Source organism: Neodiprion pinetum, chromosome 2 (genome assembly GCF_021155775.2).
Source record: "Neodiprion pinetum isolate iyNeoPine1 chromosome 2, iyNeoPine1.2, whole genome shotgun sequence".
NCBI lineage: Eukaryota > Metazoa > Arthropoda > Insecta > Hymenoptera > Diprionidae > Neodiprion > Neodiprion pinetum.
This window is the reverse complement of record NC_060233.1, coordinates 3,185,635-3,200,567: the sequence shown is the minus strand read 5'-3', so window position 1 is coordinate 3,200,567 and position 14,933 is coordinate 3,185,635. Positions and strand designations below refer to the sequence as shown.

The window sequence follows — 14,933 nt, the reverse complement described above, 5'->3', positions numbered from 1 at the left end:
GCGATCAACAGATGGAAAGTAAAAGCCAAAGAACCAAAGATTTCCTTCGTCATTTCTCAGCTGTTGGTCCAAAGGTGTTTTTGGTGCATCTTCTGCGTTCCTCGGGGTCCAACTAGCCTCAGTAGTGTTGTACACTTCAATTCCAGACAAAAAATTTTACGGTTCAAATATCGCAGAAGAAGCAAGGTCAATCCTCGTCAATAATGGATCTAGAATTACGGCCAAAATACATGAAATTTGCACTGTCTTTTCGGAAAGGTAGGGAAAAGCAATTTTTACCAACCAATTTTTATTCGTTTATTCAGTGTATCTGAATTCTGTACAAGTGTTTGGGTGTCAGTGTTTAGTAATTCAACGAGTTACCAAGTAGTACAAAAGTATGTGAAAGACAAAATGCAAAAGTTTTATCAATTATTGCATAAAAATTCTTATTAATATAACGGGACACAGAAGTGCAGTATACATTATCTTGAGCAGTTTATGAAAAATATTCTATCAGATAGTCATTGTCTTAGTTAGTCAGTATAATTCCAATTCCAGCTTGCCTACAAGCTCAACGCACCTCTGCAGGATACGATATTTTGTTGTTACTATTTTATGTAACCTAGATTAAGGTGAATAAAAAGTTGAATTTTCCCACATTATTTTGCAGTATATTAGCAGCTGGTTTAATAACGAATCAAACACCTTTTTAGGAATTCTTGAAGTCCGATTAGTCTATGAAGAGTTCACACTTTCATTCACAGTCCTGGTTTTCTAAAGTGTTGGAAAAAAAATTGAACCATACCCATTGACTTAACTAATTCAGTTACGATGCGTGGCATTTTTTTGTTGCGTCCGTCACATATCATTTCAACTATTGTCCTGTAATGCGGTTGTTTCACGTTTGCCTGTTGTACTTTAGCAATTAATTGATGATGGCAACCCAAAGTACTGATTGTTACGTTCCATTACATTTTCGCAACTCAATTTACAATCTAACTCTTGAATTGTCCGGAAGTGCCGGTCATGACGTCATAACTGCATAACCAGCTCTTTCAAACAGCCACTAGAGTCCGTTTTTCGATGTGCTGTTTCGAGTATGGAGACAACCTCTATCCTACGATCACTCTAGTAAATTTAGCAACCACAGTTTGTGTACCGGGACTAGTAATTGCACTTGTGATTCAGTGATTTAAAGTTCACGATTGTCTGCTGTGATACGAAGAATAAACAGTTATGTTCTCTTCAAGATATAAAATCCATTAAAAAAAGAAGTAGTCCCCGTCGTAATCACTCTGTATATACACATTTATGATGTTGATAGAATTGCGGAAAGCAGATGGGAATACCGAGTGGTTTAAAGAGTATAAAACATATAAAGCGGCCCCAAGTATCGGTTTTCCAACCGGGGGCTGTTGGCCATTCCCATCGTCCACCACTGCACACAAATTACAGCTAGTTTGATTTTTGCTGATAAATATCTTTATGATTGATTATGCTAATCTAGTTAATAAAATAATAATTAATTAAGTTTCGACGTTGTGCCCAACTTTACCAATAAATAAACCTAATCTAGTGCGCTAAACATAGTAAAAAATTTACTTAATCACTGTGACACGAAAATGGTCCTTAGTAGAAATGACAAAAGGAAGAGAAGGGAAGGTGATCTTGTTGACCTCATGGACCCTCTTTCAGAATCTCCGAAAAGGTAAAATGATCTATTTGCACGTATTTAAATCAACTCACGTCGCAGCTGACAGCTACACATTGATTTCAGCACCTATAAATAATTGTTACAGAATAGGGATGATCCCTTGAAACCCAATAGACATTAGTATTCATTTTCAAAAGATGCTAATGAAACTCCTATGAAATTAGCCTACAAATACGTTATTTGCATAACACGTAATTGCCACTCTCTAAGAGTATTGATTATCACAGGCTTTCATTATTCAACAATTTCACAGGGTTCATTAATGTATTGATTTTTCAGCCTTCTACTTATTGTAGTTCAAGAGAAGCATTGTTTGGGTCTTCAGCAGTTATTATTCTTACTTTTCTTGTCTTTTTGTTTTGTCACATGTCTCATGAACAGCTGAAGTTTTGATTGGGATCTCATTGTTTTGCACAACCATATTTTGAACATCAACATTCTCTTTTTTATTTATTGCATGTGCAAAATAATGAACCATGAACTATACTCATAATCAAAGTAACAGATTCTATGTTTTTTTATACCTTTGTGCATATACTATTCATCATTTATTTTAGGACCAAAGTCCACGCGCAAAGAAAATTTGCCCAGGGTGTAGCGACTATATTTGGTTCCACGCAATCTTCTATCAAGGAAAAGGAAAAGGCCAAGCCTGCAGTTATTACAGAATTGATAACTCATGGGCGTCCGAACACTGAAGACTTCTTAACATTCTTATGCTTCCGAGGTCAATACATGTTTTCAAAAAGTCATTCATTTATCTTGACATGTATAAAGATATATATATATATATCCAATACATAAATCTAATAACATGTTATCTTATATGAATTGAAATTGATATTCTATTTATTTACTCAACATTAAATAACAGTAATATATAAATCTGCTGAATTACATTACAGTAATGTAAGGTAATATAATTTTTACTTTTAGGTACGCCAATGCTGCCTCCCAGTTTAGATTTTTTCAATGTTGGAAGTCGGAAAGTAAAGCAGGGCCAAAAATCTTCGATTAGCGTTGTTAAAAAGCCTATACCACCAACTTCAACATCTGGAACAGAAACACCTAAATCAACTACCAGTACACAGAAATCAAATGGGAAAGGCAGTAGTATTTCCACCGATAAAAAAATAACTACAAGTGAGAAAAATATGACAAAGTTTAAAACAAGTAAAATGGCAGCATCTGCCGTTGAGGCATTGAAGAAAAAGTACCAAGAACAGCGTCTGGCAAAGCAAAGGATAAAGAACAAATTCAAACCTACATGCATAATGAGAACTCGGTCATCTACCGATAGAGCCAAAATGAAAACAGCAAGTATCGTTCCACCCAAAAAGTTTCTACCCAAGGTTGAAACAAAGAGACACTGTCTACGGAGTAGCGCCATTGCTAATAAAAGTAAAAATGTTGGAATCATAAAAGGAAAAGTAGAGTTGCCCAAAGCAAAAAAGAGATCACTTGTCAGAGAGAGATGTAATGATTCTTCAAATACCGACGTGTCTTCGGACGATAATTCACCAACTATTAGAGCGATGCTACGTTCAAAACGGCAGACCAGACATGCAAAAAAAGTTTGCACAAGAAGCAAGTCAGAAACGAGAAGAATAACTAGATCTCACCGAGAAACAATACAGGCTCAGGTTCTATCGAGACGCCCATCTAGAAAGACCAAAGAAGCAGCTGCGGTGTATATGGAAATTCTTGGTAGGAAATTAGTCAGTCCGGATTTAGATAATGAAGATAATTTATCGGTCGATAGTTTTCCCGAACTGCCAAATGCCAGAAGAATAGCGCAGAGGGAAAGTGAAATACGAGCTAAAGTAAAACAGACTTTGAAACTAAACAGTAACAAAGATGCCAAATCTGAGAATAGCAGGGGAAGCAGCACTCGGTTTTCCAAAGATAAAGTTGACAGGAGCATGGTAAAGAATAAGCGGCCGTTAAAAATACAAAAGTATTGCGAGTTGGACAGCGAAGACGATTCGGCATGTTCAGTGCAATCTGAGAATATTAAACCTGTGACGAGGAGAAGTCTTGGAAAGTTAGCTGAGTCAACGAGCAGAAGCCTCAGATCATCGCCGAGAAACGTGCCCTCTAAATTGCAGTCAGAAAAAAGTACGAAAACTGAAAAAGAAAAAGTGATGGTGAAAAGAAAGCGGGATCAAAATTCTGGAAGATTAAAGGAAAGCCTTGTGAAGACTAGCGTACCTAAACAAAAATCAAACAAATCTAAGAGTAAAAGTGACAACTCTGAATCGGATGAAGAAACTTTAGGAATGCTGCTTGATAAAATGATGAAAAAGAAAAAGAAAAATGAGCCGATCAAGTCTGTGAAAGTTGATAAAGCAAAGTCCGAAAATACACCTCCTCCAAATGTTGATGACAAATATGACACTTCAAAAATATCAGACGATGAAGAATCTTTTCGAGGGTTTTCTAATAAAGCCATATCAAAGGTCTTAAACTCGTGTCACACTCATGTTAAGGCTAATCTGCTTGCATCTGAGGAGGACAGCAGGAAATTAGATGTGCTTAAAACACATGGTTTGCCCGAAACGGATGCAATGAATATAAAAAATAAGCCTTCTTCTGATGTAGAAACAAGCGATTCTTTACCTGTGACTATAAATGTAAATGAGTCATCAACCAAACCTATTCCTGAAGACTTGAGTTTATCGGAGATCAAATCAGCACCACCAGTTATACCTGTAGTGTCAATGAATGTACATGAAATTTATAATCATAATCCAAGCGATTCTACTGTTAATATAATTGACATGCCTCGGTCATCGTCTCTGGTACGAAAAGAAAGAGTGAACATGTCTACTGAACAGATTGAGAAATGGTTAAATGAAAGTTCCATGGCAAAAGAAGAGAGTAAAGCAGAAATGGAAAACGTTTCTGGTTTTAAATTTGAAGATACGGTGAAAGTAAAGAATGACGTCAGCCATATATCTATATCTACTAGAATTCAGCACTTAGTTCGGCCAGTCAATATAAGTTTTTCAAAAACAACTGAAAAAAATAATTACAAGTATAACAACGTAGTTCAGAATAAAATTCCACCAATATTAAATGTTCACGTACAACATTCTCCACCTAAGCAACAAGGAATACCAACAAATCGTAATAGAATAAATGCCGATATAAAAGAAATTATTAAAGGAAGAAATATGAAAACTAGCAAAGATTCATCCTTCGGCGAGGACAGTGATGCTGTTTCTAAATCTGATCATAACTCTATCGATGGTTCGCCGGATAAGAAATCGCCAGACAAAAAATCCTTTCAGCCGCGAAAACCTTTTTTGCCCAAGGTAAAAGAACGTAAAGATATCACTCCGAGTGCAAATGCCTTTTCTCCAGAGAACGAAAGTAGCGTATATGCATTTGAAAGTGACAATGAAACTCCAATCAGTACACCGTTTCGGCGGAGGCTTAAGGACACTGACAACAAACCAGATAGTGTGCCTTTGATGTCCGAAGAGGAGGCCGCAAAAACTGAGGAAGAGACACAGAATGTTCAGAACCAGGATTCTGCTTCTGCTGATACTCCGAAGGCAAATCAATTCGAACTCCCAAAGATTTTTGCCGATCTAGCAACGATGCAGGTTTTGCCAATCGACAAACTGACTACAAGCTGGAGTAACGTTGGCTGCAGTACTTCTATAGCTGTGCAAGTGAATCTTGATGAGCAATCGCAAGAGCCGCAAACCACTACGACAGACGAATCGATCTTGAAAAGTACTGAAATATCAACTCAGACGGATGGTAACAATGATAATGAAGATGACAATGATGGGGGTCAATTATTTTATATACCCTTACAAGCTGTTACCAGGAATGGTCCAAATTTGGTGCAGGGTCAACAATTGATTCAAGGCGTTGCTGTCAAACTTGGCACCGAGGGTCCAACTGGTCCAAACCAACGCGTTTTACTAAGAGCGAAACTAATTACTAAACCACCTTCTACAGTAGCTCGATGTCCACCCGTAGGTACGGTTCAGCCAACAGCTCGTGTACCGCAGAATTCATCAACTTCTGGACTTGACAATCCTGCTCCGTCAACTTCAACGAGTGTAGTACCTACACCATCTACGTCTAACTTTCAGCATCCCTTATCCAACAAAAGTTTTACACTAACGCAAACAACACAGCATCAAAATGTTTCTACTGCAACAGGAACTAGCTTAGTACCGGACAAAGTTCAAAAGTCTCCTAAAGCCTCTAGAGAAAGAAAAACATCTATAGATTCCGTGAAAAGCGGTAAACGGTAAGCATTTCACTGTTGAGATGAGGATGTTGTATACTGGACTATCAACATTTATTATGCATTTGTAATTTTATGTCCAGATCTCAATCCAAGTCTAAACCAAAAACATCAGAGTTCTGTTCACCTAGCAATCCGACTACCTTTCCAAGCCCAAAAAATGCGGATGAAGAGGCTCGTCTTGTCGAAGCTCCTACGTTTCATCCAACCGAGAAAGATTTTCAAGACCCATTGGAGTACATTGATAAAATACGCCCTATTGCTGAGAAGTTTGGAATCTGTCGTGTAGTTCCACCGGTAAACTTTAAAGTGAGTAGAGCACTAAATTATAAACTTTTCTGTTAATTATTCATTCTATAGATGTAGCGCTTTCACTCCTTTTAATGTTTTCTCTTATTTATTGCAGCCTGAATGTAAAGTATCGGATGACATGCGTTTTACAGCTTATAATCAATACGTTCATCGGATGTTGCATCGGTGGGGACCCAATGTTAAGGAAATGATGGCTATTAAAAAATATTTGGCAACACAGAGTATCACTCTCACTCATCCTCCCTGGGTTTGTGTGGATTACAATTCTACTTATAATTTGTTTTTTCGTCGGTCTTTAAACACTACATTACATATACACAGTTTGAGTAGTTTGTAAATATCCTTTAACTTACCTTAAGCCTTAAGAATCTACAATAAATGTAATTTTCTTAGATTGGTGGTATGGAGGTAGATTTACCACACTTGTATCAAACGGTGCAGAGTCTAGGTGGCTTGAAGGAGGTGATTGAGAAAAAAAAATGGCAGAAGGTGGCTGACGGGATGAAAATTCCAAAATCTGCTCAGGACCGAGTTACTAAGTTGGATGATATCTACTGTAAATATTTATTGCCGTATGACACGCTTTCGCCGGGTAATTTCAACACTTAATAATTCCCTTATAGTTACCTTTGTAAGATTGAACTGAAAGCGGTTTCTTCGGGTGCTGATAAGGCTCCATGCAAGCTGGCAATCGACATTGTTGTATTGGTCTTACATTTTTCATACGGAATTTTTTCAGAGGAGAGAGAAAAACTGTTCGATGAAGTAGAAACTGATTGGGCCAAGCGTGAGAGCAAGGCCTTGCAAACACAGACTGCACCTTCTAGTGATAATGACGCTGAAGACGACGATGAGGATAGTTCTGATGAAACTGAGGAATGTATTGTCAAAGTAAGTCAGACTGTTCTGATAAATCATTATTCAAATATGAAATTTAATCTCAAATAAATATTCTATGATTTGAACAATTATGAATGCACAGTTCGGAATTGAAAATCTTTAAACTATTCTTTTCAAAGGGGAGAAATATGCCATTAAATGCATTCTACCGCATCGCACGAAATACACAACGTATGTGGTTCGGTGAGAGTCAACCACCATCTGGTGAAGCCGAGGGTGCAGCAGCAAATGAAGTTGAAGCAGCATTTTGGAAACATGTCGCAGAGAGGAAACGACACGTTTGTGTTCACGCAGCCAGTATTGACTCGAGCGGTCGGGGTTTTGGGTTTTCTGTTGCTAAAAACAGTCCGTTTGCTAGACATCCTTGGAATCTTAAAGTATTGACTAATAATGCTGGTTCGGTACTCAGAGCATTGGGGCCCTTAATGGGTACGGCATATATTTTTTGTACTCAAGTAACTTGAGGGTAAAAATAGCTTACATTGTACTTTATTTTTTATATTGGCAATACGTTACTAGGTGTTACTGTGCCAACGCTACATGTTGGAATGCTGTTCAGTGCATGTTGCTGGTACAGAGATCCTCACGGTCTGCCGTGGATAGAATATTTGCATACAGGGGCTAAAAAAATTTGGTATGGGATTCCTGATGAGCACAGTGACAACTTTAGAGATGCTTTGGCTAAAATGGTACCACGATATTGCAAGAATAAAACGATTTGGTTACCGTCGGACACGGCCATGGTCCCACCAGAATTGCTTGTGAAAAATGGTGTTCCCCTATGCCAGACAGTGCAAGAGCCCGGACAGTTCATTATTGTATTTCCTAAAGCCTTCACCTCTAGTATATGCACTGGGTATGTTGTTTCTGAAAGTGTATACTTTGCACAATCGTCCTGGCTCGTTACTGCGGAACAAGTATTCAAGGTAACTATTCAGAATTGAAAATCCGTATCTTTTATTTTTTCACCTACTATTTGTGTCGTATTTCACAGTGGTTGGTAATTCTTATAGGATATACAGGAGAGCTGTGAGCCATCAATATTTTCATTTGAAAGACTGTTGTTCAGTATTATTAATGATACTAGATCCCATGTCGATGTACTTAAACAGGTAAGAATTTTTTGTCAAAAGTAATCGTATTTGAAATGAATATCAAGTAGTAATTATTACTTCCTCACTTATTATTGTAGATATTACCAACTGTGATGAATATTCGGGAGAGAGAATTAGAATATCGTAGACTACTGGGAAATGCCGGTCTAACGAATACTGAGAGGCTACCCTTACCTGATAGTGGAAAGCGAAGAAGAGGAAAAAAAGTTAAGGAAGACGACAGTGACTTTGAGTGCGAAACCTGTCGTGCCAATCTGTTCGTTTCACTAGTGAGCAACTTGCAGGACGATTGTGTCTATTGTCTTCCACATGCTTGTCAGATACTTACGAGGAAAAAACAGCTTCTGAAACACTCTACGCTTATGTACACATATAGTGAGGTATGACATATGAAATCCGTAACAATGAATTAAAATCAAGTTCCTGTAATGGGTCTCGTATATTTTTTGAATATTTAATTTTCAGGCGGAGTTGGATGATCTCATACATAAATTGGAGGATAAAATCGAAGCCAAATCTAAGAAGACTAATCAAATGAGACAAGCTAAATAGGCGATAAAAAATTTGTAGTGATATTATATTTATTTGATAGAATTTTCACATAGGCAATTATTTATCAATTTATTTTAATATTTTCTAAGGTTGAAGCCATGATTAGTTCTATACATTATTTATTACGTCATTGTTTTACTGACGAAAAAAATAGTAGCAATAGTAACGATAATAATGCCTGGTATGGCATTTTAAAAAGTTTTGTTAGACATCACAAATACTCCGAGATCGGAATGCCGATTTCTATAAAATCATTAAAAGATGACGAGTGATTTTTGACACGAGAGAAAAAATAGGTACCCATCATATAACAAGGCGCAGATCACTGTTAAACAATATTTTTCGTGCATCACGATCGAATTTTTTTTCACAAGATTTTTCATCTGAACGATCGTGTAGTACTAAAGTTCAACAATTTATAAATAACTCTATTGAGAGGGAGAAAATTAAATTAATGATAAAATTGATGTATTTAATTTCTCAACTTTCATGTTTGACTGAAGTGTCTCCGTTTTTGTAGTCATATTTTAATTTGATATATTTATAAATTAGTGTGTCGTTACGCTACTCACACGATAAAGTCAAATTATTCGAGTTAAAATACTGTAGGGAATTAGTATATTGTAGATCAGTCTTTACGTAACAAATAATAACGGGTGAAAAGGAGCAGAAATTTTCTTTCTCGTCCATACCTAAGTAGTCCGAATTTATCCAACTGTAATACTGAAATTTAAAACGGTTAATCAAAACGATAGTTGTAGTTCCTTAATGTATTAAATTACAACCAAATTTGATGAATTTATACGTGATGCTATAATTAGTGCAAAAAAAAAAGTGACGAGGCTTTCTCTGTATAGTTATTGAGTGCCAAATTGATGTCGATACGCATATAGGAGTTTTTTGTCGATTAGAAAATTTATATTTCTGTAATTATTAACGTCATTGTGTAATTGGAAAGAAAAAAACGAATTCGCTGAGAAACTTACAGTACCAATTTGTGTACATAAGCAGTGAAATATCTGATATAAATTTTATATATTTTCTACCCGTTCAAAGAAACTTTGTTATTTCTATATTTGTATGGATTTTCATTTTCCAAATTCAGTATATTTAGTTTAAACTTTATTCAATACGTAATATAAATTATTTACTGTTTGGAATAAAACTACTGCACATTTTATTCACGTTCTAAAACTTGTTTGAATTTCCCATCAGTTAAAAGTAAGAATGAAACTGAATTTTGAAGTAAAAGGTACTCACTCGTGTATATAACTGTAGGTATATACAAAGGGTATGAAAATGTATGACCATATTTTGAGATAATGTTCTGGTCGTTCCGATTGTTTTACAAAGAACGAATAACCATCTGTACTGATTGGAAGTGCTCATTGAGAACAAAAGGGGTTTTCATTATTATTGGGAGTTTATTTGTCTTATATTATTATACTTATTAAAAGTCGAGAGATCAATGCCATCAGATCGTTCCGTAATAAAGATGTGTTCGTGTTGAGAATGTTTTTTTAGTCATATTCACAAATGTTATAGGTAACGTGTAATGATAAATTTTAAATATTGACGGTACATGATCCAGTTCTTTGAAATTTTCTTCCAATTGGAAAAATATGCATGCTTATTTTTTATAAAACTTTGCATCAAAATGTATTAGACATTCTAGAAGCAATCGAGTTGCAATGTTTTTATTGTAAGTACGTTGCTAATCACTGATATGCTATTTTAGCTTGAGAAAATATTTATTATCTTCTGTTGAAAAATTGCAAGTTGAGACGCGGTTCTTTTTTACCGTGATGTATCAATGTATGATGTTGAAATAATTTAGTTGGGATTGATTAGTTCCACTTTAATGTAATACATTTTCAATTAATGCGAATCTATCACTATCGCCCTGATCAGAACTTGAAGAACATAATTTATATAGAATTATACACGTAAGTATCACTCACTTGATTATAAAGCAAAACCAATCATAATAATACTGGTTATCGTAAATGCAACAGAAAGACATTATTATTCTATGGCCTTATTATCTAGTCACAAACGAGCGGGCTTCGTCAAATAATACGCATTGTGTTCACCTAGTGATGCATGCTAGTGATAGCTACATTGGAATGTTTTTTTAATATTGTAACATTATACGAAATATAATGTATATCATTTTATTCAAAAACTTTGTTTATTAATAAATCACACTCATATTCTATGTACGGTATAAAATAGGAAACCATTCTTTTAAATAGAATATATTTCGAGTGAAATGTTAGACACTGTGGCGGCATGGGTAAAAAATGACAGTGTAAATGATCTTTGTTCGTGAAATTTATCCAGTCTTTTTACGGTAGTTATTAAAATTTTAACAAAGGTAATAAAGTGATTACTGGAAAAATTCGCGACTCGTTATTAACGCACAGACAGATCATACAGTGGGGTATTTGAAATCAGCAAGGCAGACCCGAATTAACTGACTTGTCATTAATGTGCATTACTGTGTAATGGCAAGCAGGTATGAATCATTAATTTTATGCCATCCAGTCTGAATATACAAAACGATATTACATATCAAATTCCTAGGCGTAGGAAAGTATTATATGTATAGTAATAATTTATTAAAACCTTTCAAAGGCTAAAAATTATCAGTAAAAAATATACAGCGATAATTTCCATTCATGTACATGGAATCTAAAAGTAAAAAAATGAGCTACGAACTAAGCCATTGCAGAAAGATGATTTGCAATTCTAAAAATCTAACTAAGAAATTCCAATACAGTTGGAATCTAACTGGAATTTGAAAATGATTAGATTGGGAGTTTACGTCTTGGCAATATAACACACTTCTTAAAGTTGGTAATAATATGCCTTATCATTATTACGTCGTCAATACGAATCACTGTTCCCTGCGATGTAAAATATTAAAGAGGACCTGCGATGAGCTCTCCTCATTTTTATTTTCGTCTTCATCCGAACTGAAAAATTCGTTGAGTAAATTTGTCAACGAAGTTGATTTCTGTGTTGACAGTAGCGGTAAATTAGTGTCAAATCCATCATCGGATTTGGTACGGTTATTTAACATAGAGTTATGCTCCAGCTCAAGATCTTCAATTTTATCTTTTCTGGTCATTCGAAATTTTTGAAAAGAATGAAGGATTATTCCGCCAAGGCACAACAGCAGGCCCACGAAATTAAGGCTACTCATTTCGTCCCCTTTCCACTCGAACGCTAGGATTAACGTGCAGATTTCCTGTGAATTTATAAAGAGTTATGAGTAACATTAGTTGGCTCTATAGACATTATTATGCAGCATTTAATCTTTTCCAACAAAACTACCTTAAATATTCCAGATATAGATAGCGTTAGGCTAGAGGTACGTGTAACGACCATGTACTCAGCGAGTTCCATGCAAAATGCTATGATAGCTCCACCAAGCACAGCGGCAATGGTTACTAACACAGATCCAGTGTTGGTCCAGTTCGTGTTCGCCAAACCATTTTTTATTGTGGTCCCTGTGGGAATACACTTCAATGAACTAATAAACAGGATTTCAAATTTCTCAAGTCATCATTAAGTACGAAAGTCATTCATTTTCAGATATCATCCAAATCCTATTCAAACCTCAGTCATAATGCTGTTGTGAATTTCAAAGATTCATACCCTCAAACCATAATGCCACGGGTATTATAGATATAAACATCCAAGGTTGCATATGATACATCATATCTATTGGATTTCCAAGGCCAAGTTTGGACTTTTGCATAACAAGCTGCGCCATTGTCCAACGAAGTCCGCTTGAGAATGACGCTAGCAAAGCAAAAACTAATCCAAGACTATCGAGCTTTGCCGATTTATATGTGAACATTGCCAGACCTCCTGATATCATCATAACGGTTCCCACCAAGGACCATGACTGTAAAAAATAATCTTCTTGAGCGAAAAATAATATCAGGTGGAATTTATACTGCAGTGAATTCAATCAGTTTCCAGTAAATGGTAGGAGTTTTTTTCTTTACCTTTCTTTCAAGTTTGAATAAGAGTGCAAAACCAAGAATGAAAATGATCGTTGTTGACTTAGTCATTGTGTACCTGAAATACAGCGAAGGCGTTAGATGAATTCTTTATAAAATTGAACTGTGATTGTATGTTGTTTTATCAAAAAACAAATCATACTTACACCGACATGGTGAGTAGCTCCAGAGCCCAATTTGAAAAGCCAATATCATGGCCGCTCGCTATACCTGGTGGCGCAACGTAGATCAGCATGTTCTGCCAAGATAATCTGACCCTCCGTTGCCCAGTTTTGCACTCTAGGACACATCGCACCAGCGCGGAAAGTAGGAACTTTACAAACAAGTGACAGAGAACTACGCCCAGTGGGTAATGAAAATCCTGTAAGAATAATTGGCGATAAATTCAAACGATGAAACTTTTGCGGTGCGACTTGGAATTATGTTTGATCGGCACTCTTACCCATGACTTAAGTAACCATTGTTGATAAAAGCTGAGTCCTACCGAGAGAACAAAGTATAAAAGAATGAGAAGGGATGTAAGGAGGATTCCCCACCACAAGGACAAGTGTTTTGTCGGTGTATTTTTGAATTGCGTATCCTGCTGTAAAAAGTAGTCGGGGACATCGGGTTCCTGGTTAGCGATTTCATACTTAATGTTAGATTTCGGCATATTCTTGTTATTACGGGGTAGTCTGGAAACAGTGTCGCGAAGCGTAAACATAACCTCGAAACTGAAACTCCACAAAATTTCAAACCCACATTACGCGAGCCAGCAGTTTCACGTTTCGCATCGATATGACCTCAGGTCTATTATTTAACAGCAGTTTTGCGCTGAAGGTTCGTCCATCGTTTCATAGGTATAAATTTCGCTAAGAAAACTTATAGCCAGCTGTCAAACGGCACACTTCACTGTGATCCTCTTCTTTTTTTTCCAGTGTTAATCAGTCGTTGTCGTCGTCTGAAATTTATCACGGGACATTTATCACACACTAGCTTTTGACGAATCCTTAGACACTCATTTCGAATCGCATATGGATCAATCATCAGTAATTGATAAACAGCATATAAAAAACACGTCACACTTCTAATCGGCGGTTATCTTCGCGCATGCGATTCAAGATGACTTCTCCAAATTTAAAGCAACTCAGTCCATTCCGAGACTGTATTTTCCGCTCTGAATATTGTCACAAATTTTTAGTCGTATTCATGCACGATTCATTTACGTGCATATCTAAAGACAGTCGACTCGTTTACTGTACGGATCGTGCTTCACAAACAACAACTTGCTTTACAAGGCTGGCATCGTGTACAAGGAAATGAAGTAGACCAATTCCTTATCGCGGTCTAAGCTTTCATTTCCTGCAACTTGAATACGATTGTTATAAACGTCCGTTTTTATTTATCCCATACGTTCTTATCTTGTACTTAACACGTCGCGTTTAGTACTGATAGTGAAAACATACGTACGATTAATTAATTAGAAAGAAATTTATACACCTACATGGGATAACGTTGGAGATTAGAATAATGCTTGCGGTAGCGTTTATGGAGTTTCTGCAGACATATTTCGACTTCCCTATGTTGGATTGCTGCGATCCCTGATAAAAATGCTAGATCGAAATTAAATAATTCATACTAGATGCGGAAAGGATTCGGATTCGAAAACCGAGTTTGCTATATTGTTTGAATTTTCCGCGTCTCATAAGAATTTATCAATTTCTATCTGGCATTGTGAGCAGGTATATTTTCACTACTAACTTTCAACTCGCCGAATAATCACACAAAGATTTCGATTGGGATTATAGTATCAAACTAAAACTATTTGATTTTATCCTTTTATCGGAGCAAAAACAAATGTAAAATCTATCGCGAGAGGTGCCTTCAAAAAACTTTCTTTGGGTCTTGAAACTAGACGTCTAATTACGTCGGAATTAAAAGCGTGCATGATTAATCATTCAAGGATTCTCACGGTATATCGCGATTATAATTTATCCCTACCACGGTCAACTGTTTATTGATTGTTTTTTAACCAGCAACGTGAACCTATTCGCGACCTTCACGGTCGTCTAGAG

The 14,933-nt window shown here is 36.2% G+C and overlaps 2 protein-coding genes across 2 annotated transcripts; one reads left to right on the top strand and one right to left on the bottom strand.

Moving 5' to 3' along the window:
- Positions 1 to 1,159: 1,159 nt before the first annotated feature.
- On the top strand, positions 1,160 to 11,817 carry Jarid2 (Jumonji, AT rich interactive domain 2). The gene is made up of 12 exons (XM_046609361.1): positions 1,160 to 1,690; positions 2,254 to 2,423; positions 2,633 to 5,969; positions 6,050 to 6,275; positions 6,373 to 6,525; positions 6,672 to 6,870; positions 7,018 to 7,169; positions 7,298 to 7,607; positions 7,698 to 8,104; positions 8,192 to 8,290; positions 8,371 to 8,673; positions 8,759 to 11,817. The coding sequence occupies exons 1-12, from the start codon at positions 1,605 to 1,607 to the stop codon at positions 8,843 to 8,845; spliced, it is 5,529 nt and encodes a 1,842-aa protein (XP_046465317.1). The 5' UTR covers positions 1,160 to 1,604; the 3' UTR covers positions 8,846 to 11,817.
- LOC124210930 (solute carrier family 35 member C2) lies at positions 9,221 to 14,164 on the bottom strand. Its single transcript, XM_046609390.2, has 6 exons — positions 13,322 to 14,164; positions 13,026 to 13,240; positions 12,865 to 12,937; positions 12,509 to 12,761; positions 12,185 to 12,360; positions 9,221 to 12,098 (listed from the first exon to the last, which is right to left on the bottom strand). Exons 1-6 carry the CDS (start codon positions 13,580 to 13,582, stop codon positions 11,745 to 11,747), a joined length of 1,332 nt encoding a protein of 443 aa, XP_046465346.1. The 5' UTR covers positions 13,583 to 14,164; the 3' UTR covers positions 9,221 to 11,744.
- Between the last annotated feature and the right edge of the window lie 769 nt (positions 14,165 to 14,933).

Coding starts and splice junctions, on each gene's coding strand:
- Jarid2 (XM_046609361.1), top strand. CDS start 1,605: ATGGTCCTTAGTAGAAATGACAAAAGGAAGAGAAGGGAAGGTGATCTT. Junction 1,691..2,253: donor CTTTCAGAATCTCCGAAAAG/GTAAAATGATCT, acceptor CATTTATTTTAG/GACCAAAGTCCACGCGCAAA. Junction 8,291..8,370: donor ATGTCGATGTACTTAAACAG/GTAAGAATTTTT, acceptor TTATTATTGTAG/ATATTACCAACTGTGATGAA.
- LOC124210930 (XM_046609390.2), bottom strand. CDS start 13,582: ATGTTTACGCTTCGCGACACTGTTTCCAGACTACCCCGTAATAACAAG. Junction 12,762..12,864: donor TATTCAAACTTGAAAGAAAG/GTAAAGAAAAAA, acceptor TATTTTTTACAG/TCATGGTCCTTGGTGGGAAC. Junction 12,361..12,508: donor CGTGGCATTATGGTTTGAGG/GTATGAATCTTT, acceptor GTATTCCCACAG/GGACCACAATAAAAAATGGT.